The following is a 16743-nucleotide window of genomic DNA, read 5'->3' as shown; positions in this document are numbered from 1 at the left end:
GGTACTCCAAAAAATACCCGAATCACTCGGAACCTTTCCGATGTCCGAATATATCCTTTCAATATATCAATCTTTACATCTCGACCATTTCGAGACTCCTCGTCATGTACCCAATCTCATCCGGGACTCCGAACAAACTTCGGTCATCAAATCACATAGCTCATAATACAAATCGTCACAAAATGTTAAGCGTGCGTACCCTACGCGTTCGAGAACTATGTAGACATGACCGAGACTCGTCTCCGGTGAATAACCAATAGCGAAACCTGGATGCTCATATTGGTTCCTACATATTCTACGATGATCTTTATCGGTCAAACCGCATAACAACATACGTTGTTCCCTTTGTCATCGGTATGTTACTTGCCCGAGATTCGATCGTCGGTATCATGATACCTAGTTCAATCTCGTTACCGGCAAGTCTCTTTACTCGTTCCGTAATGAATCATCCCACAACTAACCCATTAGTCACATTTCTTGCAAGGCTCATAGTGATGTACATTACCGAGAGGGCCCAGAGATACCTCTCCGATAGACGGAGTGACAAATCCTAATCTCGATCTATGTCGACTCAACAAACACCATCGGAGACACCTGTAGAGCATCTTTATAATCACCCAGTTACCTTGTGACGTTTGATAGCACACAAAGTGTTTCTTCGGTATTCGGGAGTTGCATAATCGCATAGTCCGAGGAACATGTATAAGTCATGAAGAAAACAGTAGCAATAAAACTGAACGATCATTATGCTAAGCTAACGGATGGGTCTTGTCCATCACATCATTCTCTAATGATGTGATCCCGTTCATCAAATGACAACACATGTCCATGGCTAGGAAACTTAACCATCTTTGATTAACGAGCTAGTCAAGTAGAGGCATACTAGGGACACTCTGTTTGTCTATGTATTCACACATGTACTAAGTTCCCGGTTAATACAATTCTAGCATGAATAATAAACATTTATCATGATATAAGAAAATATAAATAACAAATTTATTATTGCCTCTAGGTTATATTTCCTTCAAACCAGTCCACATGTCTACATGTGCGTAAAATAAGTAATGCCCACACGTCCGGTCTTTTGCCTCGCGGTCCCTTCCACACGCCTACGTGTGGGAAAAATAGATAACGCCCACACGCCCGTGCGTCCGGCCTCCTACCTCACGGTCCCGTACGCCCTGCGTGACAGTCACCATGCGTCCTCGCAGTTGCCATGGTCTGGACTCTCTTCCATGTTCGTTTAACTGAAGTTGTCATGTTGTTGAACTACAGTTGCCATGTCTGACAACTACAGTTGCCATGGTTGCTCAATTGAAGTTGTCATCTCAGGTCAAGTGCCAGATGCCATTTTTGGACAACTGCAGATGTTGCCATGTATGGTCTGGTCTACTAAAGTTGCCATGATTTGAAAACTTTAGGAGTTGCTACCTACTAACACTAGGCAGTTGCCATGTAGCACTACAAAAAGACATGACAAAATAACATGTTCGGGTAAAGAGAGAGTTTTTTTTCCAATCAAGAGCTTATATTACTCAAAAAAGGGAACTACATCAAACCGGATACAATCAGCTAGGAAAGTTGGCATATAATTAATCCATAGACATCTCCTTCTCTCCTCTGTGGCCTGATTTGCGCATCGGTGAGCCGCTTCATTGGCTTCCCTATGTACAAAAGTAAGCTCACATCTAATAAAACCTCCAATTAGCTCTTTGGTCTCATGGCAAACGGCAGTAAAGGCCGATCTCTATGAGAAATCAGAATTGCACATTTTCACCATCTCCTTAGCATCACTCTCTATACAGATCCTGGTGTGACCTAGATCTTTTGATATTTGGATTCCATCCCGGATAGCCAACAATTCCATCATTTGAGCACCGGATGCAACACGATACCATTGAGCCTGAGCTCTTATAAGCATGCCATTCGCATCTCTGATCACCAGACCTGTGCTACCGCCACCAGTATAGTCAAAGAACACGGCATCAACATTGATCTTAAGGATTCCCCTATCTGGAGGTACCCATTGAAATGTCTTCAACTTTTCCGAAGGTTTAACTTCTTTGCCTATGGTTGTTAGATCAACAACATTATCCAGTGCCCAACAAACAGAAGCTTGCACTGATCTTTCCTTCTTCCCATGGGTCCTATCATTTCTCTCCGACCAAACCGCCCAGCAACCACAAAGGACATTACATGTGAATTGATCAGAGCCTAGCAATACCTTCAATATCTTTGCGGGTGTAGCTCTAGAATTTTAATGTGCGCGAACTCTTTCATTTCTTTCCAAAGAGCCTTGCCCAGGTACACTGAAAATAGAGCATGGATGATAGTCTCCTCGTCCCCACACAATTCACAAAAAGGCAATTTCTCTATGTGCCTTCTCAACAGAACAAACCTACAGGGAACAAATTCCTTTCTGACTCGCCACCAGAGATTCTTTACTTTAGGCGGTACAGCTATTTTCCACAACTTTTTTCCAGAAAGAACTTCCGGCAGCTACTGACGTAGATGGAGCGTCTGACTGTCGTACCCAATTGCTTAGCGTTTTATAGGCCGAACGAACAATGAAACTGCCATGTTTCTCCTTCTCCCAAGCCCATACATCATTTCCCAAGTTGCCGATCGGCATTGCACATATTGCCTGAATATCCGGCGTCACGAAGTTTGACTCCAATACTTCCATATTCCAGGTGCCATTCTCCTGATCGATGAGCTCTTCCACCTTAGTAGCAGTAGAGCCTGATAGCCGAAGGATAGACCGGTAGCCATGATTAGAAACAATCCATGGATCCTCTCAAATTTTTATACTTGCTCCGTCTCCGATGCGTTTAACTAGCCCAGTTTCAACACCTCTCTGCCATGTAATATGGCTTTCCATGTATGTGAGGAGTTCCTCTTATTTGCTGCAGACATAAAATCAGTCGTGAAAGTATCGTCCCTTGAGAACCTTAGCACAAAGCGAGTCAGGATTAGTCACTAGTCTCCATCCTTGCTTAGCCAGCATAGCTTGATTAAAGAGACCAAAATCTCTAAAACCCATTCCCCCTTCACATTTTGGAATAGCTATATCTTGCCATTTTTTCAATACATCCTCCTTTTATTTTCATCTCCTCCCCACCAGTATCTTGCAACAATAGTAGTAATTCTTTTACATGTTTTTAGCCTCCCTCCTCCTCACCCACCCACCCCGTGATGAAACAGACGTGTAGGCGACCGGATGGATGCCCACACACCAGCCCAGTCCTACCTGGCATAAAAAATCTGGCAAAACATGCCAAGATTCGTGCAAACACATACAGACGTTGATCCATGTGTGTGAGCGAGATGCAAACGCCCACACGTTTAAAAAGAAAAGGTGGCTTGCCTGCTAGGATGAAAACAAACTACTCTATTACCATTTTTTTTTTGCAAACTACTTCCATTTATTGTTGCTCCAGTCTTTGCTTTCTAAAAGCATGATTAGTTTGCTACCAACATTTGGCATTGCCAATATTTGGAGCCAACATTTGGCAAAATCAGAAGTTGCCAACATTTGATAACTTTTTATGAGATTGGCAATGAAAATTGGCAAGCAACCAATCTCTAGCCTATATTTGGCACTTGCCAAAATTTGGCATGCCAACTTTTGGCATCAAACCAATTATGCTCTAAGTTCTACCCAAGATTGAAGTTATATTTTTTCCTGGTAAGCCTGAAGTTGTTGTTTTTTGTGGATTAGTCTTTAGTTATTTTGAAGCCATGATAAGCAAGAAACACATATCTAATTGGCATGAGATAGTTTCTTCCTAGTCGAATCGACACTAGTGCCACAAGCTCCCGCAGCCTTAGCAATCAATGAGCAATATAGAGTATAATTTGGAAAAGGCGGTTCATATATTTACACACCCGGTGACTTTCAAAATTCAAAAACGTATGCAGCCAAAGAATACACATCAAACCTTTCAAAAATAAATTCCCTATAAAACCTTCAAAATTGAATATACTGTACACAAAGAGAGAACCAGCGGTAAAAGCCAGGCCTTCATGGCTTTTGGTATGGAGAAGAAAAGAAACCTTCTAGTCTTGGAAGTAATCATACACGGTATGATGGTATAACAGCGAGTCGTCCTCCTTGTAGTGGAGGAGGTAGTAGCACTGCTTGCAGAAATAGCAGGGATTATTGGGAGCCCATTTATCGTCCACCGTCATCTTCGTGGCGAGGTAGATCTGGCACACTGAACACTTCTGGAAACGCCTCTGCATTTGGAACGTCATGAGAGGGTACTCCGCTTGGTTCTGCGTGTCCTCCGGGTGGATCAGCCTCATGTCTCTAATCACAAACGTGTGCTTGCAGTTCCCCTGAAAATGTGCAGGCCAGAGACATGAGGGAAATGATATCGGTTCTTTCTTTAATATAAAACAAGATGATATACAATTTTTTCTGCGCACGCAAATTGAATATTAAGCGTCACACAGTATGGCAGTTCTAAGTTATCTGTTCTTAGATTCTAGACACCAAATCTTTTTCTCAACAACTAAGGGACTGGTTAGATACGATGAAGAGAATAAGAGTGGAACCTGGTGGCAGTAGAGGTACCCAGCACCAAGCCGGAAGTGCAGGTCTGAAAAGTAGGTACTTTGCATGTTTGCAGATTTAAACTCGGGCACATTTGAAATATGCAAGCCCTTCAATAAGTCCTTTTGTCGTTTCTTCAACACGCCAGAACTAATGGCGTCCCACTTCTCCGCCACCTCATCACTGGAATTGTCAAGCCAGTCAAGTATAGGCTTACTGTAATCAACGGCAGAATAATGTCTAGTGTCATTGTAGAACGTGTCCTGATAAAAGAGTGGAGATTAGCGAACCCGTGGCACTTCTGCAATAGTGTGTCATCATAGATTTGCAAAAGAATTAAAAGAAAGCAAAACCTCAATAAGAAAATAGCCAGAATGATTGTGTAGCTTGTTCAACTCCATCAACTTATTAGTCGAACAGTAAATATTGTCCTTCAGATCTGTGAGGAGCTGGCTCCCCAACACAAGAAATTCCTGATTCTGCACGAGGCAAAGAGATCAGAACAAAACTTAATCTACGCATATTTCAACATAAAGATAAGAGCATGTAACGAAAGTTCCAAGAAATTACTTTCACAGAGCCATGCCTGCACTCATAAATTTCGACACAAAGAATTGCTTCTGGATAAACTATAGGCATGTGTTCGTCAGATTTCGAAGCTTTGTTCTGGAACACAAAAAAAACGGTGAGAAGAGAAAATTTCTGAAAACAAAAAGAACTTCCATAAAGAAATGTTTGCATGTTGCAAGTGATAAAACCATACCTTCCAGGGGGCACTGTGGGCACTGTTGTATTTAAGAGATTTTGCCAAGTCAATTTTCTCCGCCGATGCCTTAGAGCCTTTGGACATCACAGAATCACCACTGCACTCAAATAATAATATTGTAAAGAACAGAGCAGATCAAACAAAAGCATCTATATTATGGTCTTAATTGGATAACATAAGATAATTAAGGACAAAATTATTTAGTTTCTCTTGAGCAGTTATTCAGTAATTAATTAATACTCCCTCTGTTCCTTTATATAAGGTGTATTTGTTTTTTTAAATGTCAAACGAGTGCATGTTTAACCAAGTTTTTAGAAAAATATATCAATATCAAATTTATATCATTTGATCGATCATGAAAGATAGTTTCATATTTTATCTATAAGGTATTGCAGATGTTCCTATTTTGTTCTATAATCTTGGTCAAACTTTTAAATGGTTGACTTGCATGGAAACCAATACACCTTATATTCTGGAACGGGGGGAGTAATAGTAAATGATGACATGGCCATCAGGATCTAAATCCAAAGGAGCTAGGTCCAACTTGACACAAAGACTAAGGGGCTAAGGGCAAGCTTCAATGTCCCCAGCCTCAGGACACCTGTTTCAATATATGATGCATTAGCGACGTTTTCTCCCTGGTGACCCAAATAATATATGCTGATTTCTGTTTTCCCAAGCTTCACGGTACTGAAAGAAACCTTGTTCCAGGCAAAACTCACATTTGATGCACTCCTAGCATTCCACGTCTCCACATACGAGGCTCTATGCTAGTTCCTGTTACGAAGTCACATTTCATCTACTCCATCTATATGCTCTATTATTAGTACGACTCCCGCACACTTGCATACGAACGGTTGAATCTATGCATTCTAAAATGGCTGAAGTGAAACCAACCTTACGCAACTGCAGCTGACAATGCTGCTTTTATGTTTGTTTAGAGGTTATAAAAATCTATTTGGTGTATTATACAAAAATATTGCCTCCAAATTTGCCTGAACACAGCACCACAATTTACCTACAAATAAACCAGCGGAAGTGCAACCAAAATGCTCAAGAAGCACTCGGTGAGGGGACACTACTCTTAACTAATGTCAAAAGTTTTCTGAGGAGAAACCATCTTATTTGAAACTGGAACAGGAACCAGTAGCATATCGGTTCGATCCGAAAGCTTGCTATCAAAGCTGTCTCCCAGAGATCAACCTTCAAACCTTTTCCTTTTAATCTCAGGAAGGCTTTCTCAGGGAGCAAGCTGGTTGGGGAACTGGTAAACGCCAAGCACGCATGCCTGGATTGATGTTGGTGGAGGAAGTGTGGGCAGCATGGTAGCGTGATGTGGAGCGATTAGTTTCTTTCAGTGCTTTGATTAGGATTGGCATAGTCTATTTTCAACTCAATTAAATGGTTTTTTGTCTGCGCGCACATCACGGTGAGGAAATATGTGAATCATATGGAGTATAATAGACCGTTAATTATGTTTAATTGAGGTTCTTTAGCAGTTTCCAAGGCTTCGAGAATTCTGAGTTCAATCTGAGTCAGAACAAAAATGAACTGAGTACATCTGGTTCTGAATACTACTTCGTAAAATTCTGCAGCTATGTTTGAACAAAAACATATCTTAGAAACTAAAGTCTTTCTATAAGTAAGAGATTGAGGATGCCAGAAAGTTAAGTTAGTATCAAACTGTTATTACATCTACCATTGTGCAGGCAGAATCTCTATGTGATGGCTTGAATAATACCACCCCACCAAGATTCAATAAAAGCCACAAAGAAAATCCATGGTGCCTAAATATAGGCAAACAAAGTTTAACCACGTTACCTGAATGAGTGCAGCCTTGCTGCACGTTTGTCATCTTCTTGCTTTACCATGATCTCTGACATCTTCTCTGCTTTACTAAGATAACTCCCCTGATTATGATAATACCATGAAAAAATATGATGCAAAACAACGATCAATATTTGTAGGTGCTAAAACGGATGCATTTATAAATGCACTTAAATGACGAGAGAATACACAGGCTACCACTAACTAATATTCAGGAAATGTTTTACAATGTACATGTATATCACTGAAACCTGGGCAATCCTCATTAAAGCCTGGTTCTATAATATATTTTGCAGAATTCAATCTATTCTAGTAGAATAGGTAAATATGAAATGTTTGGATAATTGAACTAGTTTCTTTTTCAACTATCGCAGACTTGCTTTATATTCTTCAAACTTACCAACTGGCAGCGCCAGCAGAAGTCTCTATTAACCAGCTGATCATATTGTCAAAATGGCCAAACCCTGTATATCATTGGTTCTTAGCCAGAAACCTAAAGTAATCTAGGAGGACATGCTCCAACTGAAATGATGCAACAAAGGCATAAAGCAACTACACTGACTACACAAGACAGATTTATAAAAAAAATGCATTTAACAAAGCACGTAGGAAACAAATGGTGTCATACCTGTAAAATATGCGCTCGAACTTCCCGATCAAAATGCCTGCCTCTCTTTTTACACTTTTTACGTTCTGTTTGACCATCTGTACCTTCTGGATCATGAGGAACAACTGACATATCCTCACTAGGCAATACAGGTGTTTCACTTTCAATTGATGGAGTTGAAGAGGTTACATTTTTACCCTTTCTGCCTCTGGGTTTCCCCTTGCTCCCTTCTGATTCATGTGGTACAATCGCCAACTCAACAGGTGATCCAGATGTCTCTCTTTCAGCTGTTGAATCTGAGGTGAGGGCACCATTGTTTCCATTCCTCTCTCTGGTTTTCCTCTTTCCACCTCTTGTTTTCCCATTGCTGCCTTGTGGTTCATGCAGTCCAATTGCCATATCACCGGGAGCTGATACTGAACTTTGTGTTTCAGCTGATGCGCTTGAGGTGACAGTCTCATTTCCAGGGGTGGAACTCGCTGACATTCTGCATGTGCTAGACCAAAAGAACACATCAGATCATATCAGCCATATAAGGCAAAACAAAGCGAATTATCAAATGTCAAAAATGCAGCTAGGGGTAGCATAAGTTCACAAAAGTGTCACTACAACACTAATTCTCAGGTGCTCTTGCTACGAGTTCTGACTTGCATGTCATGACATGTAAAACATACTACAGCAGACACCTTGGGAAAGCCTACCTTGCTAATTTTTTTGATTGGCATGGAAGCTAACTAGTAACCACCATGCCAACATTTTCCAAGCATCCTCTGCTCATGTTGAATTTAATCCAACTTGCCTAAGCCATCATACAAGATAAGAAATCAACCACACCAAAAAATACAGCAACCAAGCATCAACCAAAGCAGACTGCTTACCCCCCATCTAACCTTTGATCCAATGGCTGTGATGGAGCGCCAGAACTCTGATCTGCTGATTGTGCTGGAGCGCCACAGTCCCAGCCCTCCTACAAATGCATGGGTAAAAAACTCGCATCACCAAGATACCAATGACACCAAAGGGAATAGAGCAAGTGGATTAGCAGTAGAGAGGTCACCTCCATAGCCTCCCGGAGAGCGCGCTCCACAAGCTCCTCCTCAGAGAGCACCCTCAGGTCATCAACGCTGCAAAACACACACACACACACACAAAGTACAGATTGCAATGTCAAATCATTAATATGGAAGTACACACTAAGCAGACTGCGGAGGATTTGTGTCCGACACAGAATGATGAAATCTGGGGATTACCATAGCTCGTCATCGAACTCGTCCCCGGGGTCGCCCAATTCGTCACGCAGGGACTGGACATAAAACGGAAACGAGATGCCATTAGACCAAAACTCTAGGGCGAATCGAAGAGCTAGGGTTTGGGGAGAGGGGGGGCTGGCACCTGAACCTCGCGGAGCGTGGAGGAGATGAACTCGGGGACGGTGCAGACAGGGCCCACCATGTAGGGGATGAACACCGGGCCGCCGCGGGCGAAGGGCTCGCGCGGCCGCTCTTCGGCGGCGGCGGAGCACTCCGCCTCCTCCCCAGCCGCCGCCATCGCCGCCGGCGATTTGCTCCCCCCCCCCCCCCCTCCGGGGTTTCGCCGCCAATGAGCACGGAAGCACGTCGAGTTGGATACGCCCACGTCGGTTGTATCCTGGTTTCTAACTAGGACCGAGGCTGGCGAGGGCGCAGAGTCGCGTGGAAGGAGGGGCGGCGCCGTCGCCTCGCTGGCCGCCGCCTAGGGTCGAGCAGAGATTTTATCGGGCTGCGTCCGGGGAGAGAATAGGGCGGCGACCTAGGGAGAGACGTAGAGGAAGGTGGAGGGTGGCCCGTCGGCACGATAGGCGGCGGCGGCGGCGGCGGCGGCGGCGGCCTAGGGCTTAGGAGTGCGGGGTGGGCGAGGCGAGAACGGCGAGCGGTGAGGATTTTATTTTCCGCTACGCGGAACCTTCCCGAAAACGCTGAGATCAAGTCGCTGCCGAATCCAAACCGGACCGGACGGCCACCAGGAACGACGAGGGCGGTAGGGCCGTAGCCCGTAGGGGCGACGGCGGTCGTGGCGCTGGATGTGCTCGTGCGGGGAGGAGACCGTGGCGTGCCAGTGCCTTGGGTGTGTCCCTCGCTCCTTTTTTTCCCTTTGCTACCTGTTTGGGTTTTTATTTTTTTATGAGAATTTCTTCATGTTTTTCTTTTGCGTGAGAAACTTCAAATTTATTTGTCTCCAATCATGGTAGTACAAAAGAACACCAGAGGTAATAAAAATCACACCCAGATTCGTGGACCACCTAGCGACGACTACAAGCACTGGAGCAAGCCGAAGGCACGCCGCCGTCATCGCCCCTCCTTCTCTAGAGCCAGACAAACCTTGTTGTAGTAGACTGTGGAAGTCGTCGTGCTAATGCCCCTAGGACCAGCGTGAAGGAAATATGCCCTAGAGGCAATAATAAAGTTATTATTTATTTCCTTATATCATGATAAATGTTTATTATTCATGCTAGAATTGTATTAACCGGAAACATAATACATGTGTGAATACATAGACAAACAGAGTGTCACTAGTATGCCTCTACTTGACTAGCTCGTTGATCAAAGATGGTTATGTTTCCTAACCATAGACATGAGTTGTTATTTGGTTAACGGGATCACATCATTAGGATAATGATGTGATTGACTTGACACATTCCATTAGCTTAGCACTTGATCGTTTAGTTTGTTGCTATTGCTTTCTTCATAACTTATATATGTTCCTATGACTATGAGATTATGCAACTCCCGTTTACCGGAGGAACACTTTGTGTGCTACCAAACGTCACAACGTAACTGGGTGATTATAAAGGTGCTCTACAGGTGTCTCCGAAGGTATTTGTTGGGTTGGCGTATTTCGAGATTAGGATTTGTCACTCCGATTGTCGAAGAGGTATCTATGGGCCCACTCGGTAATGCACATCACTCAAGCCTTGCAAGCATCACAACTAATAAGTTAGTTGCGGGATGATGTATTACGGAACGAGTAAAGAGACTTGTCGGTAACGAGATTGAACTAGGTATTGAGATACCGACGATCGAATCTCGGGCAAGTAACATACCGATGACAAAGGGAACAACGTATATTGTTATGCGGTCTGACCGATAAAGATCTTCGTAGAATATGTAGGAGCCAATATGAGCATCCAGGTTCCGCTATTGGTTATTGACCGGAGACGTGTCTCGGTCATGTCTACATAGTTCTCGAACCCGTAGGGTTCGCACGCTTAAAGTTCGGTGACGATCGTAATTAGGGTTTTTGTGTTTTGATGTATCGAAGGTTGTTCGGTGTCCCGGATGTGATCACGGACATGACGAGGAGTCTCGAAATGGTCAAGACATAAAGATTGATATATTGGAAGCCTATATTTGGATATCGGAAATGTTTCGGGTGAAATCGGGATTTTACTGGAGTACCGGGGGGTTACCGGAACCCCCCCGGGGGTTATTGGGCCTACATGGGCCCTGAGGGAGAAGAGGAGGGCCGGCCAGGGCAGGCCGCGTGCCCCCTCCCCCTAGTCCGAATAGGACAAGGAGGGGGGGCGCCCCCCTTTCCTCTTTCTCCCTTCTCCCTTCCTTTTTCCAACAAGGCAAGAGGGGGGACTCCTACTCCCGGTGGGAGTAGGACTCCTCCAGGCGCACCCCTTGGGCCGGCCGCACCTCCCCCTCTCCCTCCTATATATACGGGGGCAAGGGGACACCCCATGACACACAAATTGATCTTCGTGATCGTTCCTTAGCCGTGTGCGGTGCCCCCTTCCACCATATTCCACCTCGGTCATATCGTAGCGGTGCTTAGGCGAAGCCCTGCGTCGGTAGAACATCATCACCGTCATCACGCTGTCGTGCTGACGAAACTCTCCCTCAACACTTTGCTGGATCGGAGCTCGAGGGACGTCACCGAGTTGAACGTGTGCAGAACTCGGAGGTGTCGTACGTTCGGTACTTGGATCGGTCGGATCGGGAAGACGTATGACTACTTCCTCTATGTTGTGTCAACGCTTCCATTGCCGGTCTACGAGGGTACGTAGACAACACTCTCCCCTCTCGTTGCTATGCATCACCATGATCTTGCGTGTGCGTAGGAAATTTTTCGAAATTACTACGTTCCCCAACAGTGGCATCCGAGCCTAGGTTTTATGCGTTGATGTTATGCACGAGTAGAACACAAGTGAGTTGTGGGCGATATAAGTCATACTGCTTACCAGCATGTCATACTTTGGTTCGGCGGTATTGTTAGATGAAGCGGCTCGGACCGACATTACGCGTACGCTTACGCAAGACTGGTTCTCCCGACGTGCTTTGCACATAGGTGGTTGGCGGGTGTCAGTTTCTCCAACTTTAGTTGAACCAAGTGTGGCTACGCCCGGTCCTTGCGAAGGTTAAAACAACACCAACTTGACAAACTATCGTTGTGGTTTTGATGTGTAGGTAAGAACAGTTCTTGCTAAGCCCGTAGCAGCCACGTAAAACTTGCAACAACAAAGTAGAGGACGTCTAAGTTGTTTTTGCTGGGCATGTTGTGATGTGATATGGTCAAGACATGATGCTAAATTTTATTGTATGAGATGATCATGTTTTGTAACCGAGTTATCGGCAACTGGCAGGAGCCATATGGTTGTCGCTTTATTGTATGCAATACAATCACGCTATAATGCTTTACTTTATCACTAAGCGGTAGGGATAGTCGTGGAAGCATAAGATTGGCGAGACGACAACGATGCTACGATGGAGATCAAGGTGTCGCACCGGTGACGATGGTGATCATGACGGTACTTCGGAGATGGAGATCATAAGTACAAGATGATGATGGCCATATCATATCACTTATATTCACTATTAGGGAAAACCTTATACACAGAATCTTAGCAGCAGCGCGGCATAAAAACAGGCGCTACTGCTAAGTAGTAGCAGCGTGGCTACGGAAAGCTCGCTACTGGTGCAAACTTAGCAGTAGCGCGTGACGCTTAAACCGCGCTGCTACAAAAATCCACCGACAGTACACAACGACATAAGTTTACCAGTAGCACGGCGCCATGGAGCGCGCTGCTGCTAATGCCATAGTAGCAGCGCGCTTTTTTGTCACCTCGCTACTGCTAATTTTGAAATTGTGCACAGGGTTGGCCCGTTTAGCAGTAGCGCGTGATAGGAAAGCGCGCTGTTGCTACGCTCTTAGCAGCAGCGCGCTTTCTCTCCCGCGCTACTGCTAAGACGCAGCACCCACCACCTTTTCCACCTCCCCTCCCCATCTCCTCTCCTCCCTTTCCCCTACCTCCCACATCCTCCCTCTCTCACTCTTCTTCTTCCTCAATACTTCTCCCCCCATTACTCTCCCTCTTCTACCTACCTTTCTCTCTCTTCATTACTCCTAGCTATAACTACACCACCTCCATTAATTCATCTCCTTTCTCTTTTTCCTCCCCCCTCCACTAGTTGAAGTTGTCTCCTCCCAAATTAGCTAGCTAGGTAGATGTAGCATTTAGTTAAGTGACCTATTTGCCCCCTAACTAGATCTTTCTTTGTCAAGAAGAGCTTTGTGCACTTTTGACCTCCCTACATCATCATCTCCACCGTGTGCTTGATCTCGAGATAGAGGTGTGATTAATATTTCATGCTTTTGCAAAATGGAAATATATGTTCCTATTTTGTATACACACTTAATTAGCCATTATTATGCATGGGTCCAATGATGTAATATATATATGTTCCTATTTTGTATACACACTTATCCATTATTATGCAAGGGTCCAATGATGTAATATATATGTTCCTATTATGCTGAGGAAAAGAAAAAAGGGAAACTGGTTATAGCAGTAGCGCTTTAGTGAAAAAGAGCTACACCTAGTCAAGGTAGCAGTAGCGGTTTTTGCAGAAAATCGCTATAGCTGCTAGTAATAGTAGTAGCGCGTTTCGTGTAAACGCGCTACTGCTACGTCCACTTAACCCAAAATTCTCCCTCTCCCTGCTTCATCCCGCCTCTTTTCCCCCAAATCCCCACTCTCTCTTCCCCGGCCCCGTCGCACCGCCGCGCCTGCCCCCGACCTCGGCGCGCTCGCCCCCGACCCCGGCACGCTCGCCCCCGACCCCGGCGCGCTCGCCCCCGACCCCGCCGCCCCCGACCCAGGCACGCTCGCCCCCGACCCGTCGGCCCTCGCCTCCCTCCTCTACTTCCTCCCCTCCCAACCTCGGCCGTCGTCGGGCCTGCCTCCTCGCCCTGCACCCTCTGTAAACCACCCCCCCTCTCTCTCTCTCTGCTAGCTAGGGTTAATTTACTTAGGTTTTAGTTATGTTAATTAGGTTATCTATTTAGTTATGAATTTAGATAGGTTTCAAAATTTTCCGAATTTATATGCAAATTTGAACTGGACATGTGATATGTGGATATGTCATGTTTTGGACATGTCATGTTTTGGTAAATGATCCGAGTTGCCTATGTTACGCTGGAATGTTGATTCATTTCCATTCCGGTGAATTTCAGGCGCTCGATATGTCCATTTTTTAGCAAAGGTCATGCCGAAATTTCCCGTGAATAAAGGCATGATTTGTGCTACATAGTTGGCATATCGAGTGCTGGCACATAGATTTCTTTTTTATCTCATTTTCATTTATTCATACTTTTAGAAATAAATGAGGACACTTAATCATAGGAAACATGTCGAACAACGAAGAAACTGGGCCTTCTGACCAAGATGCAGACGAGATGGATTATGAGGGTGAACAAGACTACCTCGACTTTTTGACTGCTAAACAAGGTTTGCAGGTCCGCCTCGATGATAGTACTGACGCCAACACCGACACCGACGGTGCCGGCACCGATGGCGGCGCCGAGACCGGTGGGGAAGGTACCGCCGGGGAAGATACCGGCGCCGATGTCGGTACCGAAAAGAGGCATAAGAAGTAGAGGATACGAAAACCTAACAAACTAGGGATTGGACGACTTGTGATCACAAAGATGGCACCTGGCAAGTTTGAGCCGTTAGAGCCGGAAGAACCTCGCAAGTGCTATGGGAACCAAGTAGGATGTATCCTATGGGAATGCGCGAGCATCAATGACGATGACTTAAGGAGTAAAGAACATTTGACGCAGTTGCTCCTAACGAAGTTGCACAAGAGATTCAAGTTCCCTGATCGGGATGATAACATAGAACAACCGTGGGATGATCTGAAGATGAAAAATATTAACAATCACGCCATGGGCATGTTCAGCAATGATTTGGCCTCCTGGAAATCGAGGGTGAAACGAGCTATTGAGGCTGAGGAACCCCTGTCCAAGATTCTGGAGGAAAATCCAACACTTACGGAAGAGGAGTTCGAAAAGTTCAAGGACACTTGCGCTACCGAGGACGCCAAGGCTAAGGCTGCGAAATTCAAGAGCCTTCAGCAAAGGAACACGGGGAAGCATCGCCTCGAAAGCTGTGGCTACCTCGGTAAAAGGCCCATATGGGATAAGGAGGACGCGGAACATGAAGCCGCGGGTCTCCCAGACCCCTTCGTGAAGTTCACCAACCCCTTGGAGCATGACTTCATCAGGGCCCGCTACAAGTGGGACAAGGAGAAAAAGGTGTTTTACACGAACAAGATCACGAGGAAATTGATTAGACTATTGGAGAAGCAACACCAGCTTGCAGCCGAAAACCCTACTTCTCCGATGAGGCCCAAGTGGGACACCCCTCTCAACCGGGCCTTGAACGAACTTAAGGGACTCCCTTTGGGCCAGCGGCCGCAATATGATCGTGTGCACGGCGCTGGAGATGGCGCCACGTGGAAGGTGTTTTACAACGAGGGCCCGGAGGCCAAGAAGCAGAAAAAGAAGTTTAGTCAGGCGGACATCGACGCGAAGGTGAAGCTTGCGGTCGAAAAAAAAGCAGCTGAGGACGGAAAAAAAGTAGCCGAGGACAAATATGAGTTGCTACAACAGGCAGTCAATGCAGCTGTAACTGCCTGCAGAAATGATTTTGCTACTAACTTGGTTCCAGTTATCATCAACTGGACGAAGGAAAATCCAGACAAGACGGTACATGATTTCCCGTTGCCCAGTTTCGTCGGGAGCAACTCCATGAACAACAACACCATCGCACCATCACTTGCTCACGCAACTGGGCCTCCTCTCACGGCCGCTCCCGCTCATAGCAGCCCGTCCTCAGTCTCTGGCGCGCTTGGTGGGCCTTCGTCTTTGGTTGAGCTCGACGCCGTCACGGTAATTACATGTCGCACCAACATATATATATATAATATTCCATTTTTGTTGCCTTTCGGATGTTTTACGCCACAGACATATGTGTTTGCAGGCGAAAGAAACCCCGTGCACCATACTCTACTTGATCAAAGGCCAGAAGGTGGACGTGGGAAAGGGGATGATAATGGACCCCTTGCAACCCACGTTCCACAACCAGCCGATCCCTGCTGGGCACTTCAGGGTTAGCTTGTCCAGTGTGAAATCGGGGCACGAGGATTTGCCTCCTCCAGTACAGCATGTGGGAGCGGACGACGAGACCCCGCCGCGGATTGGAAGCTGCAAGGGTTGGGTGCTGCTATGGCCGAAGAATCTTATTCGTCTGGAGCCGGCCGAGAGCACACCAATAACCACACATCAACCAGCATGTGCGGAGACCACCACCCCGCCTACGCAATTACCAGCTCCTGTAGTGCCGGGTGAGAGCGGCGGATGACATGATGAAGGGGGTGCAATAGTGCTGGCTGATATAATTTGTCATGTAGAACAGAGAATGGATGATGAGACGGAGTTCGACCCTATGGATTTCCTCAATACAAACGCATATGACTGTGACATAGAATTGATGAGTCAACCATATGACGAATCGGGCTATCAGCTTGCTAATGAGGATATGGATGATATGCCCGGGCAGGAAGGTCGTAGCAGGGATTGCAAAAGTCTCTCTTCATGAAATCCTCACAGGACACGCCTGAAGATGCCGCCTCAACACAGGCTCAACTATCCCAGCGCGAG

The 16743-nt window shown here is 45.6% G+C and overlaps 1 protein-coding gene across 5 annotated transcripts; it reads right to left on the bottom strand.

Annotated features, from left to right (window-relative positions):
- Positions 1-3854: 3854 nt before the first annotated feature.
- LOC125545687 (snRNA-activating protein complex subunit) lies at positions 3855-9821 on the bottom strand. Of its 5 annotated transcripts, none has more exons than XM_048709712.1 (11): positions 9157-9821; positions 9009-9061; positions 8816-8882; positions 8637-8725; positions 7780-8254; positions 7146-7234; positions 5322-5421; positions 5129-5224; positions 4912-5037; positions 4561-4821; positions 3855-4341 (listed from the first exon to the last, which is right to left on the bottom strand). In XM_048709712.1, exons 1-11 carry the CDS (start codon positions 9304-9306, stop codon positions 4060-4062), a joined length of 1788 nt encoding a protein of 595 aa, XP_048565669.1. In that variant the 5' UTR covers positions 9307-9821; the 3' UTR covers positions 3855-4059. The 5 variants fall into 5 exon arrangements, with proteins under 5 accessions (XP_048565669.1, XP_048565668.1, XP_048565670.1 ...); XM_048709711.1 differs by having other exon boundaries at positions 9151-9819; XM_048709713.1 differs by having other exon boundaries at positions 7780-8245; positions 9151-9819.
- Between the last annotated feature and the right edge of the window lie 6922 nt (positions 9822-16743).

The sequence above is a fragment of the Triticum urartu genome, chromosome 3 (genome assembly GCF_003073215.2).
Source record: "Triticum urartu cultivar G1812 chromosome 3, Tu2.1, whole genome shotgun sequence".
Classification (NCBI taxonomy): Eukaryota; Viridiplantae; Streptophyta; class Magnoliopsida; order Poales; family Poaceae; genus Triticum; species Triticum urartu.
Note: the sequence above shows the minus strand (reverse complement) of the source record. Positions and strands in the feature narration are given on the sequence as shown.

Excerpts from the sequence above, each read along its gene's own strand:
- LOC125545687 (XM_048709711.1), bottom strand. The coding sequence starts at position 9,306 with ATGGCGGCGGCTGGGGAGGAGGCGGAGTGCTCCGCCGCCGCCGAAGAG. Across the intron at positions 9,062-9,150 it reads CCACGCTCCGCGAGGTTCAG|TCCCTGCGTGACGAATTGGG; the intron begins GTGCCAGCCCCC and ends TTTTATGTCCAG. Across the intron at positions 8,726-8,815 it reads CTCTCCGGGAGGCTATGGAG|GAGGGCTGGGACTGTGGCGC; the intron begins GTGACCTCTCTA and ends ATGCATTTGTAG.